The sequence below is a fragment of the Pyrgilauda ruficollis genome, unplaced genomic scaffold (genome assembly GCF_017590135.1).
Source record: "Pyrgilauda ruficollis isolate IOZ18807 unplaced genomic scaffold, ASM1759013v1 scaffold65, whole genome shotgun sequence".
Taxonomy (NCBI): domain Eukaryota; kingdom Metazoa; phylum Chordata; class Aves; order Passeriformes; family Passeridae; genus Pyrgilauda; species Pyrgilauda ruficollis.
In genome coordinates this window covers 5,116,377-5,136,350 of record NW_024528266.1, presented here as the reverse complement: position 1 = coordinate 5,136,350, position 19,974 = coordinate 5,116,377, and the positions used below count along the sequence as shown (strand labels likewise).

The 19,974-nt window shown below is 38.1% G+C and overlaps 1 protein-coding gene across 1 annotated transcript in view; it reads left to right on the top strand.

Moving 5' to 3' along the window:
• Positions 1 to 12,406, top strand: part of PPA2 (inorganic pyrophosphatase 2) — a 34,357-nt gene extending 21,951 nt beyond the window's left edge. The window contains exons 8-12 of the mRNA XM_041484247.1: positions 3,809 to 3,936; positions 5,708 to 5,793; positions 6,585 to 6,654; positions 11,133 to 11,172; positions 12,222 to 12,406. Of these exons, the coding sequence (XP_041340181.1) occupies positions 3,809 to 3,936; positions 5,708 to 5,793; positions 6,585 to 6,654; positions 11,133 to 11,172; positions 12,222 to 12,250 (353 nt within the window). The 3' untranslated portion in view covers positions 12,251 to 12,406. The remainder of the gene's footprint in view (positions 1 to 3,808; positions 3,937 to 5,707; positions 5,794 to 6,584; positions 6,655 to 11,132; positions 11,173 to 12,221) is intronic.
• Positions 12,407 to 19,974: the final 7,568 nt, after the last annotated feature.

The window sequence follows — 19,974 nt, the reverse complement described above, 5'->3', positions numbered from 1 at the left end:
GACCTTGTTTAGAAAGCTTGCTGCAAACATGTTGTTTTAGCTTTGCTTGCAAGAAGCAGCATCTGTTGTACTAAAAATGGTAGTTTTATACAAATGCTTTTGTTGCTCTCTTCTGTAAAGCCAGCTAGAATTGGGATCTGCATTCATGTTAGCTCACTCCCTTGACAGAGAGGTAGCCGCAGTTCATGGTGCCAGCCTCTAGGGGTTTTCCTTATGGACACTGAACTGCAACCCTTAATGTGATCTGCTATCTCTTTTTAACCCTTGGCACTTAACTTTGGTGCCCAGAAAAATGAGACCTGTGGTTGTATGCAGGCAGTGTAGAGAAATTCCCACTTAGAGCCCCGTGGGGACATGCTGATAATGTACCTGTGGGAGCCTGACCTGCTCTGCTACTTTAAGCAGGACTTGAAGTAGAGCATCTGCTTCATCTTTTGGCAGAGATGAAACTGCTTTAGGCCATGTAAATACTTGCTGCTCCTCAACCTGCCCCTTTTACCCCTTTTAACATCAGTGTGAGTACATAGCTCTGAGGGACAGTAAGCAGTCAGTGTCAAAAAAGACTGTCTTGACAGTGTTTGCTGCAGAAAAGACATCTAAGTTGTCTGCTTATTAAAAATCATAATAATTTGAAGCTACCTTCTGTAGATATTAGTGTAGTAAATTATTGTACTGCTTAGTGTGGTCTTTTCTTTTACCTTTTGCTTACTTTTTTGTTTTCTGCATGTGGTTTTTCTTCTTTCCCCCTGATATCCCAAAGAGGCTGTTTAGATTTGGAGGACAAACTGTCTTTCAGGTTTTTCTCTGGTGACTTTTAATGAACTGAAGAGGTGGCTGTTGAGTGAGTGATGCAAGAGCTGCTGTTTTCCTGGTGTTTTGTATTATGTGCTGACTTCACAGCAACAGCATTGATACTTTTCTGGGGTTTGTTTTGTTGCATTGTTGCCCTTTTTTCTTCTGCTTGCCACCAACTTCCCTTATAATACAGATGTCCTAGAGTCTTTTTTTTTTTTTTTTTAATCAAGCATTCAAATTTCATTTGATGTTCAGTAGCTGTCCTTTATAGTAAAGAATAGTGAAGCATTGGGATAAAGGAGAATAACTTGCAAGGAGCCCAGGATATAAAAGCAACCAATTCCTCCTTCTTAAGTCCTCAAAACCAGAGTATAATCCATGCATATAATGCTGTAGTATGATTGTGTTTAGTCATTGTACTTAGGCAAGGTATTTTCCAGTAGAGAGTGTGAAATTCAGGGAGACAATTCTATCCATGAAGATAGAATCTCTAACAAGAGGAGATAATGAAGGTCTGTCCCAAAGCCTATCCTAATATTTGAGTCCTTCAAATAAGTATAAATAAAACCTATAAATAAGGGACAACAGATGGAGAAAAGTACCAAGTGGCAGTTAGTAGACTGTAAAACACTTTTGATGAACAGTTTTTATGGGAGCAGGAGGCAAATAACCAAGTAGGGGAAGTGGAGAAGCAGAGTTAGGAGAGACATTTCTTGGAACAGGAGCCAGAAAAAAGGAGCAGCAGTGTGAGAAAGTATGCTTGATCTTAAGTAGTGTCTGGAGATGGAGGTCTGGAGTTTGTCCACTGCTGGGAGCCAAGGAAATTGCTGCAGCAGCCTGATTTGCTTTACAAACTTGAGGAGGTACTGTCTCTTCAACAAGTGTTAGATACTGTGAATTCAAGTTCCACAAGAGGAGGAGATGACAATGGCTCAAATTGGAAGAGGAATGTTCTCTTGCTTGGAGAGAACAGGATGATGCATTGGAGTCCTGAAACTGATTTGAATTGGAGCTGCAGTTTTATTAGTGCCCAAGTGAAGCATTCAGCCTCCAGCCAAGATCCCACCCTTTTCTAAATCATTCCTTCTTGGTTGGTCTCACCCACCCACCCTATTGAAAAGCTTTTTGTGCTCTTAAACGCGTATTTCAGCTAGAAGACCTGCCTCTAGCAGTCTCGTGTGCCCTTGCTTTTTTCTGGGATTCTGCCAGTGAAATTTCCTGATCTCCTACAGACAGATGGCCAGCAGCCAAGTTCAAAATGTGTTCTACTCTGAGCCCATAAACACGTAGCCCTGTAAAGTGTGTGCAAAGCAAAAATTTACATGGGGTTCTTCAAAGTTTTATGCTTTATTCTTTGGGTAGTGGTAATGCAGTGGAATTTGGCAGTGGCATCTATGACATGCCTGTTAACACTCAGAATATCTTCTCACATAGGTCTGGCCTCCCACTTCAGTCTACATGTCATCTCTCTTGGTGGTCTGCTGAGAATTGAATGGTCTGTAGCACAAGACCTTTTCTCTCCTCTTATTGTTCTCTTCAGAAATACTTTAATGTCTTTGTTCAGGTTCACAGTGAAATTTTAATAGGCATTTAGGCACTTAAAGGTGGAAAGCACATTACTAGGTATGAATTCCATGGACTAAGCAACTCTCATTTTATAGGACAGGATAGAAAGAAGAGTGTCTTAGCAGAAATCACTGCCGACCAGATGTCATCAAGTGAGGCATACCTATGGGAGAAGATAATGAAGGAACCAGGCAGTATTGAGAGAGGGCATGAAGGAATAAGGAAAGGAGACGTGAGCGAGTGACTTGCAAAACACTAGAGGAGAGTAACACCATGGAAGGTGGCCTGAGCAGAGTGAGGTTATGAAATAGTTGGTAGACTACAGCAGTAAAAAGTCAGCTCCCATTTCCATCAGAATTGACTGTGGAAAGGAAGTAGAAGATCACACCAATTGCGAAGTATTTGGCTTCTGGGATGGACAAAATCCTTTATTACATCAAAATAATTAGAATAGTGTTGAAAGCTTTTCCATGTAAACATGTTGCCAGGGAGTTAATTTGTTAAGAGGTTGATGGGATCACGCCATTGCAAGTGACAGAAGTGGTGGTAGTCTCAAAGGACAGCCTGTTAAAATTTGATATGCACAGCAGGTAAGGGGTGGAGGATCAAGAAGTGCATCATTGATATGGCAGCGTAGTCTGCAAGGTGAATTACTGTGATGTTGCATCTCCCTGTACACACCATGGCTGTGTTCATCTCTGCTTCACAAGGGTGTCCCACAAATGGAATACATTCCTCTGTGTCCTGTCACATCTTTGTCCATCAGGATTGTAGAGGTGGAATTGTTTATCACTGTATGCAGATACCACTCAGTTACCATACTCACATATCTGAGTATGCAGATACCACAAGGTTATCAGTAAAGTTAGTGTTTAGAGCTCCTGGCACATCTTTCTCATGTCTTAAAGGGGATGGATTTGGGACTAATGTGAGCAAAAAAGTGCCTTTTAGTATAATGTTAACAAGTCAAGCCTTGTTAACATTTTGTTTAGTATTTTGTTTAGAGATGCTGGTTTAAAGATCCATGTGTTGAAATTGTTTTTATTGTTATTCTTCCATTATCAAAAAATGCTCATAACCCCTGCACTTGCTGGAGGAAAAAATTGCGTCAGTGAATAATCTTAAGTATTGCAAGGGCTGCCTACTGAGATAAATATGCATTTTTCTTCTCCTTTCACAAATATGGTCCTTTCATTCATTGTAACTTAATTAATGAAGGGCAGGAGATGGCTGGTTTACCTGCTTAGTGTGGTTGTGAAATCATAAGGTAGCAACTATGGGCAGCTAATGTAATAAAGTGAAGTTTAGCAATAAAGTATTCAGTGAAATCAAATTTCTGCAGGTTCTTTAGGAAAATTTAAAAAAAATAATGTTCTGAAACCTGTGAGTGAAATGATCAGTCCTTTCTTTTTTTTTTTTTTTTTTTTTTAATCTTTTTAACCTGCAGATATCGATGATGTCAAGAAGCACAAACCGGGTTATCTTGAGGCTACAGTTGATTGGTTCCAATTATATAAAGTCCCTGATGGTAAACCAGAAAATCACTTTGCTTTTAATGGAGAATTTAAAAACAAGGTGAAGATAATGCAAAATTAAAAATGCATCATTCTGTTATGTGGACTGTGTAATACATCCTCAAGTTTTTGGAATTGTAAAGGAGGAGGCTTAACGAAAAGAATTTTGATGGGAGGGACTTCTGTACAATTTATTAGGCTAGGATTAAATAATGTTTTCTGCCTTCCGTTTTGTTCAGGAAAAATGCATAGGTCATTAAAGAAAGTCTGGAAAAATTTGTAGTCCTAATCCTGATGAGATTTACACATGCATCTGTGTGTTTGTAGGTGTTTTTCAAAGCATTTTCATTCTCCATGTCAGAGTAATGAACAGATTGTCTTTTCAGGTGTTTTTATAGTCCTCTTGGTATAATTTTCTGAGTTTTGTGTTTAGGGTATGCAGTTTAAGACAGTGGGTTACAGATTTTTTCATATTTTGTATTTGCTCAAGGCATACTTTTTTTCTGGTAAATCTCTGTAAAAATATTTGAAGTGTTTGGCTTGAAGGCTTAAAAATTACTTTCCTTTTTTTTTTTCAGAAAAAAAAGTACAGCTTTTTAAACAACTTACAGTAAGAATGACCAGTGTTTGAAAGGAGATCAGACTAGGGAATAGACTTTGTTGAAGGAAATACCTGGATTTTTCCAGAGAAATTGGATGTGATTTGAGTAAAATTACTTTGCAACTTGTGTATTGCATGATCTGCGTAGATTATTCTTGGCAAAGAATCACAGGTTTCTCATGAATGATGTCCATGTGTCAGCCAGTTCAGCCTTGCAGGGTGCTGTCAAAGTTATATAATGCCTTCTAACCAGCACAGGCAACTTTACATGCTTTGTCTGGTTGAAGAAATGCCCTGACTCCCCTCTGCACTAAAACTGCCTTTTAAATCAATCGGTTGTGGAGTTGTAAGGCTTGATAACCTGATCTGTCCCCTGTTCTGCCAGGAACTGCTCTTAGAGGTGTTCCTGCACTGCAGAGTGACAGTAGACCAATGTATCCCTGTCAGCCATTAGAGTTCAGTCTGAAAGCACTAAATGCCCTGAGATAGCTGGTTTGCAGCACTTGAATAATTCTCAAGCATTTCTAGAGACCCAGGATGTGGCGAGGCAGCTGTGGCTGTGCTCCAGCAGCTCTGGTGAAGTTCACAGTGTTCCAATGGCACTTTTCCAAGTCACTCCTTGTTAACAAATGTGAATGTTCAGTTGGCAGCTTTTTGCAAGTCTAGCAGTCATCATTTGGACACTGAGGGCTTATTTTACTTTAATTTTTGGAAGCTTTTTCATCCCAGCCCCACCCCCAATATTATTTTTCTTTCAAACAAGCAGAAACTGTTAAGCAGCTGACATGTTATGTTCTTGCAAGTGCTTAAGTATATGACTGGGCATTAATAAAGTAAATGCAAATTATGCCTCTAGAGGGGAAGCCTGAACTCTGACCTGCATCTGTAAGGATGGAGTCATAGCTCACACACTTGATCCCGTTTAGAGTCTGGTTCAATTTTCTACAGCAGTAGGGATCTCTGTAGCATCTAGTGCTGGTTTCATTTCTTTCATGTAGCATTCGTATTTTGTGGTTGCAGACTGAGGGAAAGTCCTGAAGTGTTGCCAATACATTTGATAAATAGTGAAGTTTGTTTCTTTACATAAAAAGGGTGTACAGATATTTAATGAGGATTCAAAGGAGGTGCCTTAAAATAACATAGGAAATAGTATGTTTTAATAAACTAGTTCTGTGGCTTTTTTCTGTTTAATAACATTTTAATTCACAAAACTTTCCTTGTTGTAAACTAGGATTTTGCTGTTGAAATTATTAAATCTACCCATGAACACTGGAAAGCTTTGCTTCATAAAAAAGTTGATGGAGGTGCTATAAAGTGGTATGTATCCAGTCACATCTCTTGCTCTTCATATTGTTCTGTAGTGGTGCTGCTATTCAACAAGTTGCAGCTGTCCATGAACTACTTAGATTTTTTTAAAAAATTTGAGATGACAGGAATATTAATGGGTTTGATAATTAATTGATAATAAAGCATGATTGACTAATTGCTCCTTGTATGATGATGATTTACTGGTAAGTGGCTCCAGAAATGTATTGATTACATAGATGTGACATTCATTACTTCAGCTTTTGAGAAATGGTCCCAGAGTGTTTGTTCAGAATTGTTTTGGGAGAATCTTGGGCCTCTTGTCACTGTTCATTCTGTTGCTTTGGGGAATTGAAGTTTCCATGATCTGGGTCCAAATCTGGCCATCCTGCAAGGCACATGAGGTGGGGTGTACTCACATCATCTCTGCTAGCTATCTAGGTGTTCCTCAGCTCCCTCGGGAAGTGCCAGTTTATTTCTGCTGACGACTTGGGGGAATTTAGCTTCTGCACTGTGGTCCTCTGCACTGTATCCAAGCTAGCAGCCAAAAGCAATGTGTGAGCACTGCCTGCATTCATACGGAATACACAGCCTAGACACCTCCTCAAACTCAGAGAAACAAAGAACACCCTTCCACACACCTGTTCCTTACAGCCTTACTTTGTGGCTTTTGCTTCCTCATCTCTTGCAGATACACATTTCCTAGCTCTACATGTAATGGTCGGTTTTTTTCCATAAGTACTGAACTGTGTGTGGCTCTTTCCCGCTGATGGATAAAGCAGGTTTTTTATTTTATTTTTCAGCACAAATATTCTGGTGAGTGGCAGCCCATTTTGTTGCAGTGAGGAGGATGCCCGATTGATTGTGCAGTCAGTAAGGATATTTACTTTTTTTCATCCCTTTTTTTCTTTTAATGGTGAATTGGAAAATTCAGAACTCCAAAACTGAAATAAATCAGCTAAATTGAAATAGTCCTTCTTTAAGCAAAAATTTAAGTAAAAGGAGGAGCAGAAAGGTTGTGGGGGAAATGTAAATGTTGTGATATAACCCTTTCATTGCAGTGGTCCAGTTGTGATTTCTGGAAGGTTCATTGCTGTTCTGGTGAAGTTCTTTCATTTTTTCTCCTGTGGTGCTGTTTCTTCTGATCCTGAATAGCAAGATGGACTGCTGTTTGTATCTAGCCTGCTGTCTTCTCTGTCTCCCCTGTTGCCATGAGTTACCACCCAGTGTTAGAACTCATTGACGAGCTGACTGTAGTCTCTAATCACTAAACAGATCCTTTGTTTGTCTACTTGCATAATTAAATGCAATGCTTTAAGAGATGGGATGCTTATTTGAATTTTTCTTAAAGAATACCTGTCATATTGTGAAAATTAACATAAAATTAAAACATGCAGGTTTCCTGTTCAGGCAAGAAAAATGTCTTGCAGGTTTGATGTTTTCATGTGCAAATATTAGTGGAGGAGAATTTTTTGCATTTCAAAATACACTAGTTTTGATGCCAGAAATTAAGCAAGGCTGCCAGAAATTACATGGAGAAATGTGCCCCCAAGTATTACTTTTTCTTTTCTAACATAGGCTGTGATTTGAGCCTGTGCTCATGACCACATGAAGTACTTTGCATGTGTGCATGGCTGCCAGGGCACCCAGTGTTTCACCTCAACAGTCACAGCAATTACGCAAGCTCAGGTGTCAAAGGACAAGCTGTCCAGTGTCTGTGCAGTTAACATTCCAACATCATTTCTAGTGAGAATGTGTTGTCCTGGATGCTGTATTGTTACAAGCAAATAGACTCTCAAGTGGAAAGAAATGTTGGTTTAAGTCATAAAGATGTGTCAAACCAAACTTTTTTCCTAATCAGATACCTTGCTTTCAGCACTTCTTTTAAAGCATCTCTGTGTTGCGTTTGTGAATGTTGATTAATGGGACTGTAAATTTTAAGTGAAAGAAAAACTAATTTTGGAATTCAAATATTATTTTAGACATGTCAGTCACAGCTATAAGCAAGTATTTACCTTCTCTGTATTTCCAAATTTACAATAACTATGAGTCTTTAAATGTAACTAAAACTTCAAGTCCAAATATATTTGAATTGTGACAAATGTGCAAAGGAGTATTTCCTTTTGCATTCTCTGCTCTTTGTACTTTGAGGCATGCAGGGTAAATAATTATTAAATCAGCAGTCTGTCTTACTTTGTTTCTCAATAACAATTTTTTTTTTGGTGGTTTTTGGGGAGGGGAGGAAATTAGTAAAATCAGTTCAGAAAATAGATACCTTGTATCAAACTGTAATGCCTTTCTTATTTGAAAGCTTCCCTTCTTATCGTATAGTATGACTTCCTGTCTTTTTTTGTGCCTCACATTCATTTAAGTGATGGTGTTTTTGTGAAGTTGTTTCCACATATTCCTTTCCATCATTCTGTTTCAGTTCAGTCTAAGTATTTTAATTGCATCTTTGCAGGCACTGCCTCTTGGTGCTTTCCAGACAGGGAAAATATGCAGTACTCTATTATAAATGCTGTTCATACCGCATGCAGTTGCCAATTTGCAATAGCTAAAAAAGTAAAAATGGCCTTGAGATAGGAATTGTGGACAGTTGAACTCTAAATATAAACAGGGAGGTTGACTTGCACATTTTAAGCAGGTATCTTTTTGTCTAATACACTACACTGCATGCTTTGGTTGTCAGACATTCATCTCTTTCACACTGAAGTGAAAGTACGTGAGTGTTGGCTGTAGAATTTTAATGGCTGTGGTGATTTCAAATGAAAGCTGCCTGTGTTTGCAGAGGGTTTTGTTTGGGTTTTTGGTGTTGCTTTTTTTTTTTTTTTAATTTAAACTAAAAGCAGACACATTTTCTTCTAATGTATATCCATCTATTAGGTCCTGGATAAAAACAAAATAATGAAAGCTGAAGCAGATCTTGTATGCAAGTACATTGAGAAATTTATTTCAGCTACTGCAAAATTTCTGAGCTATTTCTGCCGTGAGAGCTGGTTCCCTACAATTCTTTTTCCAGTGTCAGATTTCAGTTGCAGCATTTTTGAGCGAGTGATTATTGCCTTAAATCAGATATATTGAGTTTTCAGAAAATCCCTGGAACAAAACAAAACCCAAAGACACCAAAAGCCAAGAGGTAACAGTCACTACTGCTGTGGAAGAGTTTTCATGGTGCAGAAGAGAACTAAAACAGAAATAAATAGAAAACATTCAAATCCTTACAAAGTGTGCCCTAATCAGAATTTCCTATAGATTTTGACTGGGTGGTTCCCAAGGTAGTCCAGTTGTTCTCAGCATTACTTGACCTTTTGTTACTTTACAGATGAGGAACTAGAATGGTTTGTCTGAGTTGGGGAATTTCCATTCCACTGACGAGTTTCTAGATGGTTGGCATCTTGGGGGCAGACTAAGAATGATTCCACAGCAGGTGAATTGCCATGACAATCAATTCCAAAGAGATAGAAGATAACCTGTGCATATAAGAGCACATACTGAACATTTGAACCAACCAAAATTACACCAGACCCCTGCAACTACAAATTTAGATGAATTTTAACACTACATAGTGAAAATTTCTGGTGTTCTCTAGCCTCTGAAAGTTGTTTCATCTGTGTCTCAGCTCCAGTGTCAGTATATATACCCAGGAGTCATGGAGCTTTGTAGATGAATGTGTTAGTGCTAAGATACACTGTTTATTTCAGGCTTTTAAGTGTTGCCATCTGTAAAACTGACCAGAACCACCAAGCCTTTGTTTAATATTAATCTTAAGAATTACTTGCTCTGTGAAGAAGCTGTTGAGGACTTTGCAAGTTGGAAAATCTCCAAGACAATCTATATATAGTTTGTACAGCAATGTTTCTCAGACTTAGCACATAATTCTCTTATAATACTGGAAAGTGAAATTGGAAAGCTTGGCTGGTTGATGTCTCTTTTGATAAAATGCAGAACAGTGTTTTACAGGGAAAAATATTTGGCTTTTCCTGATTATTTAAGGAAATCTCCACCCAAATTTGAATCTATATATTTATTGGTGTGTCTTGGATAATTCAGATCTAAGCAAGAAAGTTTGTTTACTGCCTTTCTCCCTACACACTTTCTGTGAGAACATTTCCATTTGGGATTTAGTAAAGGTAGAATTTTCTGTAGTGACCAGTAGTGAAACAAAAGGTTGGTGAGGTTGTTAGTCTGGGGTTTGTTTTTTATTAATTATTTTATTTGTTTTTTAAAAGGTGTTCCAGGTGAAAGTATTGTGTAGTGAAGAGAGTCTTGGTTCAGTGAGATGAGATTTTGATCTGGTCATGGTGGGAAAGTACTGAGTCCTTATCTCAAGCTTTTTGAGCAGAAGTGGCAGGCACCTGCTTATAACTGGTGACCTCTGGATCTCCCTGCCTTATGAGATAAAGCTTGGGTTTTTCTGGAAAGAGAGGGGATAATCTGCTGATGGGATCTGGGTTATGTTTGTCATACTGGTACCTCCTTTCAGACCAGTCACATAACCCCACCCATGCAGGTAATTATCCTGGGTAATGTGGGAAGAAGAATCCTGCTTCTTCCTTCCCTCCTCATGGGCTTTGTTCTGCTCTTCAGTGTTTAGAGCCCTGTGCCTGCTCTGATGCAGGAAGGCTATGTCACACCAGTGCAGCTCAGCCCGAGTGCTGCTGTGCTAAGGAAAGGCAGTGGAAAATTGGTACATCCTCATCATGAAGCAGGGTGATCCCAGATGTGTTAAAAGTGTCTTTAATTTTGTCCTTTAAGTTACAGGACAAGACAGGCTGTGCACACCCTGTCTGATTGAATAGTGGCATATCCAGCTTTGAAATGTCAGACCTGAATTTTAAAACAAATAGTCACTTTCTACAGATCTGAATTATTCTGTCAAAATGGAATTGTAAAAGAGTATCATCACACATTTATTTTAAATGGTTTGCTTGTATTTAATGTAAATTGTATGTGTGTATGGGTATTCACATGCATACCTGACAGAGAAACATGTAAAAATCCCTTTCTAGTTATTATACTCTTTAGATGTAAACAACAAATCCTGTTATTCTCAAAGGTGATACAGTCATCAAAAATCCCCATTGCATTAGGTAAGGTGTCAATCTGTCACTCATTGTTCATGTGCTTGTTTTGTCATTTATGAGCAACAAAGAAATTTGTACAGTGGGGATGAGAAATCTGTAAGGTAGAATATTGTCCTGGGGGGGCAACAGAAAATTCTGGTTTAGTTAATATCTCTTGACTTGAGCATTAAAATACTTTTGAATTTGGGTGCTATCTGTGAAACCTTAAGTAAGTACTGATGTGTTGGTTTGGGTTTTTTTTCCTATCTTTTTTTTTCTCTTTTTTAGGCACCAGCATTTATGAATGGAGATCCTGTTCCCCCAGAAGGTACCTTTTTTCTGAGTTGTCATATGATTTCTCTTAATTGCTGGCTTTAAAAATTGACATGAAAATTGTTTTGTTGCAAAAAGGCAGTTTTGTGTATATGAAAATTATAATAGTTATATCCTTCACATGGTATTGCCTGTCTCCCGCTAAATAGAACATGAACAGAAATTCATGAATACTTTGTGGGAGAAGATTACTTTTGCATGAAAGTGTAGTCCACATGAAAAGATAAGAAGACAAAATTTTTCTCTTACTGATCATACAGGGCAAATGCATGACATTTATCCTTTTTAAAGGAGATAGGTTGCTTTGCCTTAGTTTTTGTCCGTTCCTCACGGTAGCTAACTAATCAAATAGCTCCTTTTCCTAAAATTGACATTACCATACCTACTTTTAAAGTGTAAGTTCTAAAGACAAAATTTTATCCTGTCACTGTTATGACTATTTTCTTGTTAACAGAACATGTGTTTTTCTTTAAGAAAAAAGGATGCATCTTACATTGTCAGTTTTAACCACTTCAAAAAAAGATTTTTGTACTGGCAGGAACTACAGAGAAGACATGTACTTTTTGAGATGGAGAGAGTTACAGAAATACTAAGTTAAACTTAGTCATGAGCCAAGTGCCAAAGTGTTTGAGAAGCAACATCTGTGTAGCCCATGTCATGGGAAAGCAAGTTGCATTCCATTTGCTTTTATATGGCATGCCAATAAATAGCATTTATTTACCAAAGGATTAGATCTTAGACCTCTGACAGACAACTGAACATCATATGCCTGATCTGTGATGTTTTCCAGGGATGGTCACAACAACGTTATAACTTGTTGCAGGATTGGTACACCCAAACTGTTAAAATAAACAGATATTATTTTGAGGCCATGCTTTTCACGGGGCGGGGAATAGAGCTAACACAGTTAATGCTGCTGACATAGCAGTATTGTTATGGGAGGGAAGGTAGATGAAAGGGCAGAATGTTGTTTTTTCAAGTGTTTTGTATGACTAGTTGTGTAGAACTAATGTCACTCATGTATTTTTTGTTTGTTTATTTTAGTTGATTCCTGGTACTTTTTCCCCAAGTGATCATCAAGGTCTTCTGAAGGTGCACATCAAATCTTAAAAATCATCCTTTTCTTTGAAGATGGACAAAAGCACTGATTGTTGGATTCCTGTTGAAACAACTTTTCAACTTGTGTAAACCTTCTCCAATGTAAATAAACTCTGCCATTATAAAATGAATGTTTCCTTTTTATGTCTGTGTAGGGTGGAGCAGAGGGAAGAGGAGGGGTTGCTTGCTTGTTTCTGAATCTCAGAACTGCAGAACTGCTCTTATCCACTCATGAGGTGTACCGAATGAGATGAGAGATAAGTTGTCTTCAACCTTGTTCTCCAAATTTTTGAATAATTGAACCATTGGGTGTATTGGGTGTTAACTTCTGTCTCAGGGCTTTTCTGGCCACCCTGACTATAATCTGTTTGAATTTGACAGTAATCTTTATGTAAGAGGCTTAGGAGTTTACCATGTTTTTTGATAGGTGACTGTTTCCTGAGTTGCATTTACTTTTGTGCCCAGTTGTCTCTGCAGGCTTCTCAGAGTTAGGAGCAGAGCATGCTTGCTTTAAAAAAATAAAACATTCCTCCAAAGATTAATTCATCTAGGAAGGACTAATGCCATAACAATTGAAGTAAGGATGCACGTGTGCTCTCTGTTCTACATCCTGTTTTGGTAACTTGTGTGTTTCATCACACAGGAAGGATTTTCCTTATGGAAAGCTTCCATTTTTAGAACTGTGTATGCTTTTGATAATTATTTGTTCAGTGAAACAAGATTAATAAAATGTACAGAACTGTGCTTTGTACTTTCACGGTACAAATATCTGCCATTTTTTCCTACTGCAGGATTATGTCTGGCCTATCTGTACCACAGTGTTCATTAAAGACTAAAAAGGCAGCTATTAAGCAGAAAGAGAGGAAATGATAATATAGACAGACAGCTTTATCCAGCTTGTTACTGAGACCAAAGGTGAGCATTGTCTGTTTTGTCCAGTGACGGAAACAGAAGGTTAGTGCTGCTGACATAGTGTGGAAATGGAAGACAAAGAACTGCAAAAGTTAGGCTATGGCTTGCCAGAGAGTATTAACTTTTCCTTACAAAGAGTAAGTTTTTAGTAGTAAAGGTTTCACCTTCGGGAATGTCTCTGATTTTAGGATAAAATATCCCTTCTTCAGACTCCTCTAGTGTATTGTTCAGTATACAAGCACCAGTCACTTTGGAGATCTCTGTCTGGGCCTCAGCGCTTTAGAGGAGATTAAGTTCTCCCATCCACATAGAGTTTTGCACTGTTTTATATTCAGGGTTTAAGTGTGATAGGAGAAATGCAACATAAACCTCAGATATTAGGGGCTACTTTAATTTTTTGTAGTCAGGAGACATTGCATCCAACATACAGTTACAGAACTGATATCCCATGCTTAATTTCACACTTAAGAATTCTGAGTACATGCAGCATTATACCCCCAGGCTTTCTTAAACAGAGTAAATGTTTCTTGAGTGCCCTGTGTTTGCATGCAGCCTCTCAGGATGAGATTCCTCTGGTTAGAGGAGAGCTCTTGTAGCTCACAGAACAGCTGCTGTATTTTCCCATATGGTAGTACACCTAGGAGGCTTGCTGTTTTCTGAAGTGCTTAAGGACAACTGAACAATGAAGGGCACTGTGTAAATCAAATTATTTTCCCTCTACATAATCAGTGCTGTCCTTTTTATTACCTTTTATTTTAGACAAAGAGTGAAAAGTTGTACCCATGTGAAAACCAAATATTGATTACAAATGCACCTGTGCTAAGCTGTCAAGATAGGCCATAAGTTACTTCATTTTTACTTCATGTAAAATTTAGCAGTATTCTTTAATTTCTAAGTATATTTATGGAATGTGGTTATGAATCTCAGAAGCAAAAATAAATTTCTAAATCAGATAAGGCCTTGTGCAGGGAAATAACAAATAGTACTTGGGAAAACTGGAGTGATCAGAGATGCCTATTACTACCATGAATTTGAAAATGTTTAAGTATTTCTTTCATATTGAATAGATAAACAGAAGACTGTCATGGTGAAAGTAGCTGGAAGGAAAGTGTTCATGTTTGTTTTTTCAAGATTTTTCCCAGGTGGGATATAAAGATATGCTGTTACCTGTAGCCTTGCTGAGAGAATGTGCTGGATGCCACTGAAAATGTTCAGAAATTAAGCGTAATGAAGGAGCTGCAGAGAGATGGACAGAGAAACTAGAATATATTTTTCAGATCCTAGGAAAAAAAGTCTGAAATAAGCTTTTTTTTTGTTTTAGCTTCGCTTTTTTCACAGGCTAGGTCTTCTGTTTGTATTTATTTGCGTGTATTGTTCTATTTAAAATTGGTTTCATTTTAGCAGGAAGGTAAGTGTAGCAGAGTCCACTTTTCAATAGTTTTATGAAAGGAACTTTTTTATATCTGATACTAATATCTCCTGGAAATGAGGACGCAAAGAGAAACATCACTTTTTTCTCCCAGAAATAAATCCATCTTAACTGTATTTTTTTCTGTGTTGAATATATAATACTCACACGTACATACAAATTTTTGTCCTGATTTCCTCTTTGCAGAGAAAAGAGAGGTTACTTTTTTCTCCCCTTGCTGTTGTAACAGTGAGGGTTCTTTTTACTCTTTTTACTGATTTACATGTAAATCATTAACTGCTGCTCAAAATAGTACCTTTCACTGGCATGGAGTTCACACATCAATCTCCCCAGTCAAAAGTGGGGTTTGAGTTTTACTTACATGGAAATAATGTTCATTATTCTTTAAAGTTTGAAAATAAAAGGATTGTGAAAATAGGATGGTATTGTCCCTGTCAGGATGTTATTTTCATGCTGTTAGTAATAATGGATATACTCTGAAAACCTCTGGAAGAATAGGAAGTCATTCTGAGGTATGTTTGGGAGAACTGTTCATAGATGTTATACCTTGCCATAACTTTTATTTATTTAATACTTGTGAGCTACAGCATAAAGCAGTATTAAACTGATTGAAGTATTTCATGCTTCCCTTTGCTTTTGCTGGGACTGAATCTTTTTAATGGCTTGTAGTTCAGTTTTTCTGGTGAAAAGGCAGACCCAGTGTTACATCAGTAGGGTGCAAAGAGTTTGTTTTTTTCTGCCCTTGCTGTAAAGTGTAAGGTGATTTCCTATCAGGTTTGACAGCCTGGTTTCCACTCCCTATGGACCAGAGTTCTGGGATTTAGAGAACTAATAGGAAAAAAGTTCAGCTTTTTGAAGAGAACAGGAAGAATCTAAGAGGTTCAGGCAAATAAAACAAATTATTAGAATTCTAAATAGGGGTGACTGAAATGCTTTAAAACATGCCTAAAAAATAAGGGCAATACATAACAGTGCTGATTTCATGTAACTGGAGAGGTCAATAGGATGCACTTGTCAAGGAAGAAGGTGTACCTACCGCACAAAAGTTGTAATCGCATCCCCTAAGTGCACAGAAACAGTGCTTTAATCTTTAACCACCTGAGTGGAGGAAGATAATGAAAAGCAGCAACTGTATATACTGTTGATTTCCTGGGAGTCTCTTGGGTTATGCAGATATGACCTGGGTGCTCAGCAGTGTTGACTGGCTGATACACCCACACAGAGTCTTGCATTTCTCACAGCTCACTGTTACTGCTGCGTTCTATTCCTGAAGCTACAGATGAGGTCTAGAGAGTAAACCAAAAAAAGGCATGCTCACTGCAGCAGATTATCACTTCATAATTATTTGTCAGCTTTGGCTAATTAATTCCTCGCTGCTTCTTGTAGCAGAAGTTTTAAATTGCTCTGGGCAGAATTCAAGTAGTGCTGCATGGTTTTTTAAAATTTTCATTCTAGATCTGCTAAGTTACAACTGAGTCAGTCTTGTCAGTGATTCAGAATGTTAAGTCAGTATGTAAGATTTTTGTTGGTGATTTGCTCTACCTGTAAGGGTCAAAAAAGAGTTTCTTTTTGTAAGGGAAAATGCAGGAGCCAGAAATAATTTCACTATTCTATGCATGAAGAATATTTCTTATGTGCCACAGCACTTTTTTTCCCTAAGAACATCCTCATAAAGTTTGTAGATTCTTTACAGATGTCGCCAAGTTTATCACTAACGTTTTTGTTCATTATCTTTGGAAGAAAAATACTTGCATTACTCAGGTGTTAGAGCACATATGCAAATTTGTGTGTTCAGTTGCACACCTACTTGTTTGCTTCTGTGTATGTACTAATCCTTGCCTGGAGACTAAGGGGGTTTTTTCAGACCTGAAAAATCTCGTTTTCTGTGCAGTGTCCATTTCTAAAAAATCACTGGATAGTCTTGTAGGCTTCTCTTTTGGGATGAAGAGAATAAGTGTAGTCACTGAAATGGTTGCACTTCATAGCTATTATTAGTCTTGTGTTCAGTTATTGGTGTGTGTTTGAGGATAGGGATATTGGAATGTTATGCAACCGGTTGGCCTACTATGTAATCTGCCTGCTGCTGTTGTACCATCTACAAGTTTGGGGATTCTCTTAAGCATTTTGTATTTCACATTTTTAATTTGCTGAAGAGTAAACATCTACCCATAGACAAAAGCTTTATGTTGGGCTACAAAGAATTAACTTTAAATTCTGCTTCTCCGTAGTGGGCTTGGGCATACCTTGTGGGCTTGGGCAGGCCAAGTCACCTCTATTCTACCTGTAAAATGGGTAGAAAAGTTTATTTTATGAGTGGTCTGAATTTATTAATAGAGACTTGCCCCAGCATTGAGTGGGGAACTCCTTCCAGTGTCTTGGAAAACATAGGATTCATTCAGCTTTGTTTACAGTGAGGAGTGGGCTATACTGACAGGCTTTCTGCAGGATTTGGCTGAAGATGCAAGCTTTGCTAGTCAGACTGATCTGCCCAAGGGTTGTCTGATGGCATAAGTATTTTAAGAGTGAAAAGAGCATCAGTGGTGATGAAAGTTCAAGGTGTAAATTAGCATCTTGTCCTTGAGAGTTCTTAAGGAGACTAGACTCAATTTTTAAGCAGGCCTTTAAGTCCCCTCATGGGCCTATTCATGGGGTTTTTTTGGAGTGCAGAAATGCCAAATTCAAAGTATAACTCCTGACCACCTGGGAGTTTTGAGCATTTTAACTTTAAATCATAGGAGACCTGGGAACAAAGCTGGTTTAAGAGTCAAAAGTAAAAATATCCTGCTACTTAAAAATTTACGGTGTAGTAAAAAATCACATCTAACTGAGTGGAAACTTACTTCCCTTGGAGAGCTGGGATGAGAGGGAAGGTACAGTCAGGTGAGGACAAAATTCCTGTGATAGCTGTTCACTGAAATTCACTTTTTGCTTCATACTGCCTTGCTTTAACTAGATTCCTTGTATGTTATGATTTGGGAATCAAGAGCTTTCTGACTGACAAAGCACACAAACCTCTCCCTCACTTTTTGTGTCTATAAATAGGGATAATATCTGTTTATGTTACAGTAATGTTGTGGACATTAGTGGCTTAAAAACCTTAAAGATCAAAGAAGTCTGATTACTAACAGATTTCTCTCTGGCCTTGTAGGTCGGCAGCACAAAGCTTTTCAGTGTTCAGGAGTTTTGGGATCCTGTCAAAGAAAGTTTCTAATGCTGTGTGTACGTAGAAGGGAAGTCCTACAAGAGAAAATAGTCAGGATAAGCACTATTGTGAAATGCATATGAAAAGAAATTTGTAGCTAGTCATGCAACTGGGAGAACAAGAGGAGAGACCAAGGGGACTCAAATGTGGGAAAGGAAATGGCATCTCCTGTCCCAGTACAAGAAGAGATTGGAGATGTGTTTTTGTGGACTTAAGTGTCACTGCAACCTCTTTGTCCCTTATTTGCAAGGCCTGTAAAGGTGTTCTTCCCTGATTACTAATCTGCGTTGTGAAGTCTTCTCTTGGATTCACTTAGCACTTTATCTTGAGCTGGAATGGTTCAAGATACCTCCAACTGAAATGCAAATTAGTCTTAGATGTTTCTCTTCAATTCACACTTCTTGGAAGAAGTGACAAAGTTCTTGAAAATATCATAATGATATTTCTGTGACGTACAGGCTCTTTGTTGCATACATAGTGTAGCTAATCTGAATCATACCAATATCCTTATGGTCTGCCCGAAAGTGTTATGTATGCAAGTTGCACAGCACGTGATACTCTGCATTGAGTATGTGATCTGGTGAACTTGTGTAAAAGACATCTCTTCAAAGCTGGGGGAGAAATAGGGATGAGGGGTGGGATGGGAGATATGTCCTTTTCCAAGAAGGGACCAAGCAAGCTGTAGCAGTTAATGAACATATGCACGGCAGCTCCTAAAACTTTAGGATTTTTTCCTTTTAACTTAAAAGCCTAATCAGTTTCTAAATATAAGTTTATTAAAATAAGTTTAGCAGAAATGGTTTCTTTATGATGATTAGTTGCATAGTGAATAGATGTCGTTGACTCATTCCCAGTTCTCTTTGGGTTTTGCTTTCTGAATTTTTAAGTTACACATTTTCCTATTTAAAAATGTCTATTTTTAAATTACTCATTTCAAAACCATGTTGCACTGAAGTACTCTGACCCATCAAATGATACAGAGTATTCTTAAAAATAAAATTTTTGTTCTGTATAAGATCTAGAAGACTGTTTTTTTCTAATTTTAAAGATGCTACTTTCCAGAGTATGAATAATGGAAAAACCTAATTTTGCAGCAATAGCCATTTTCTGCATCTATTAGAACTAGTAATCATGATCAGAGAGCACTGTATTAGATGCATCGAAATATACATACCACCTTAAAGAGCTAACACTCATAAGCATAAGAAAAAGGTAAGATATGGTAGAAGAATTAAATGTTTTTCCTGTTGTGCCATGGAGAGAACTTGAGGAGCAGGTGAACACCAGTTGGTTACTCAGGGGCAGTGGCTGGTATGTGAAAGAGATGAGCTCTATACAGACCCTGACCCCTCACCTTCCATACTGCAATGTCATGGTGCTATTGTTTGACAGTTATGTGGAGGAGACTGGCTGCTTGTAACATAAACCAGCCATGTAAGCAGGATAAATTTAGCATACCCTAAATCGTAAAAATCTAGGCTATTGGGACTTTGACTGCATGGTGTTGTATATTAATGTCTTGCTGACCTATGTACCACATGTTGCAGAGGTCCAGAAAAGGAAGCCTTGTGTTCACAAAGGAGGTAAAAGTGTGGCTTACCTTGAGGAAGTTCTTTTCCCTGGAACTAAACCCTATCTGTTGTGTCCTTTTGTCAGCTGAATCCTGGAGCTCTCAGGAATGACACCAGCCTTTATAGATTTCTCTAACATGCAACTTGACTGAAGAGTTTGTGAGTGAAGAGTCACTGCCTTCCAGGGGTTAAGCTAGCAACATCTAAATTGCTTTTGCAAACCCTTTGACCTGGCTTGGAGATTACTGACATACCTAGCCTGTGTTACTGTAAAATACTTCTATGGCACTGACAGAGATGGTGGCAGGGGTGGGAAGTTAAAATCTTTTAATACATGAAGAAACTTCTGCACATAATGCAGACCTACTGTAGTCCTTTCTTCTTACTTCCAATCCTGTATGTTAATGAAAGTATAAACTAGAAGCAATTCCTTTGACAGTGTGGCTGAAAATATTTGTATGATAAGACTGCAGTCATCCAAGCTGAACTATTCGTAGAGTCCCAATAAGTATATTTGTTAGCAGTTTTCCATTAATAAGATGTTCTGGTGTAGGAGTCTGTGTATTTGGCTTTTTATTCCAGCTG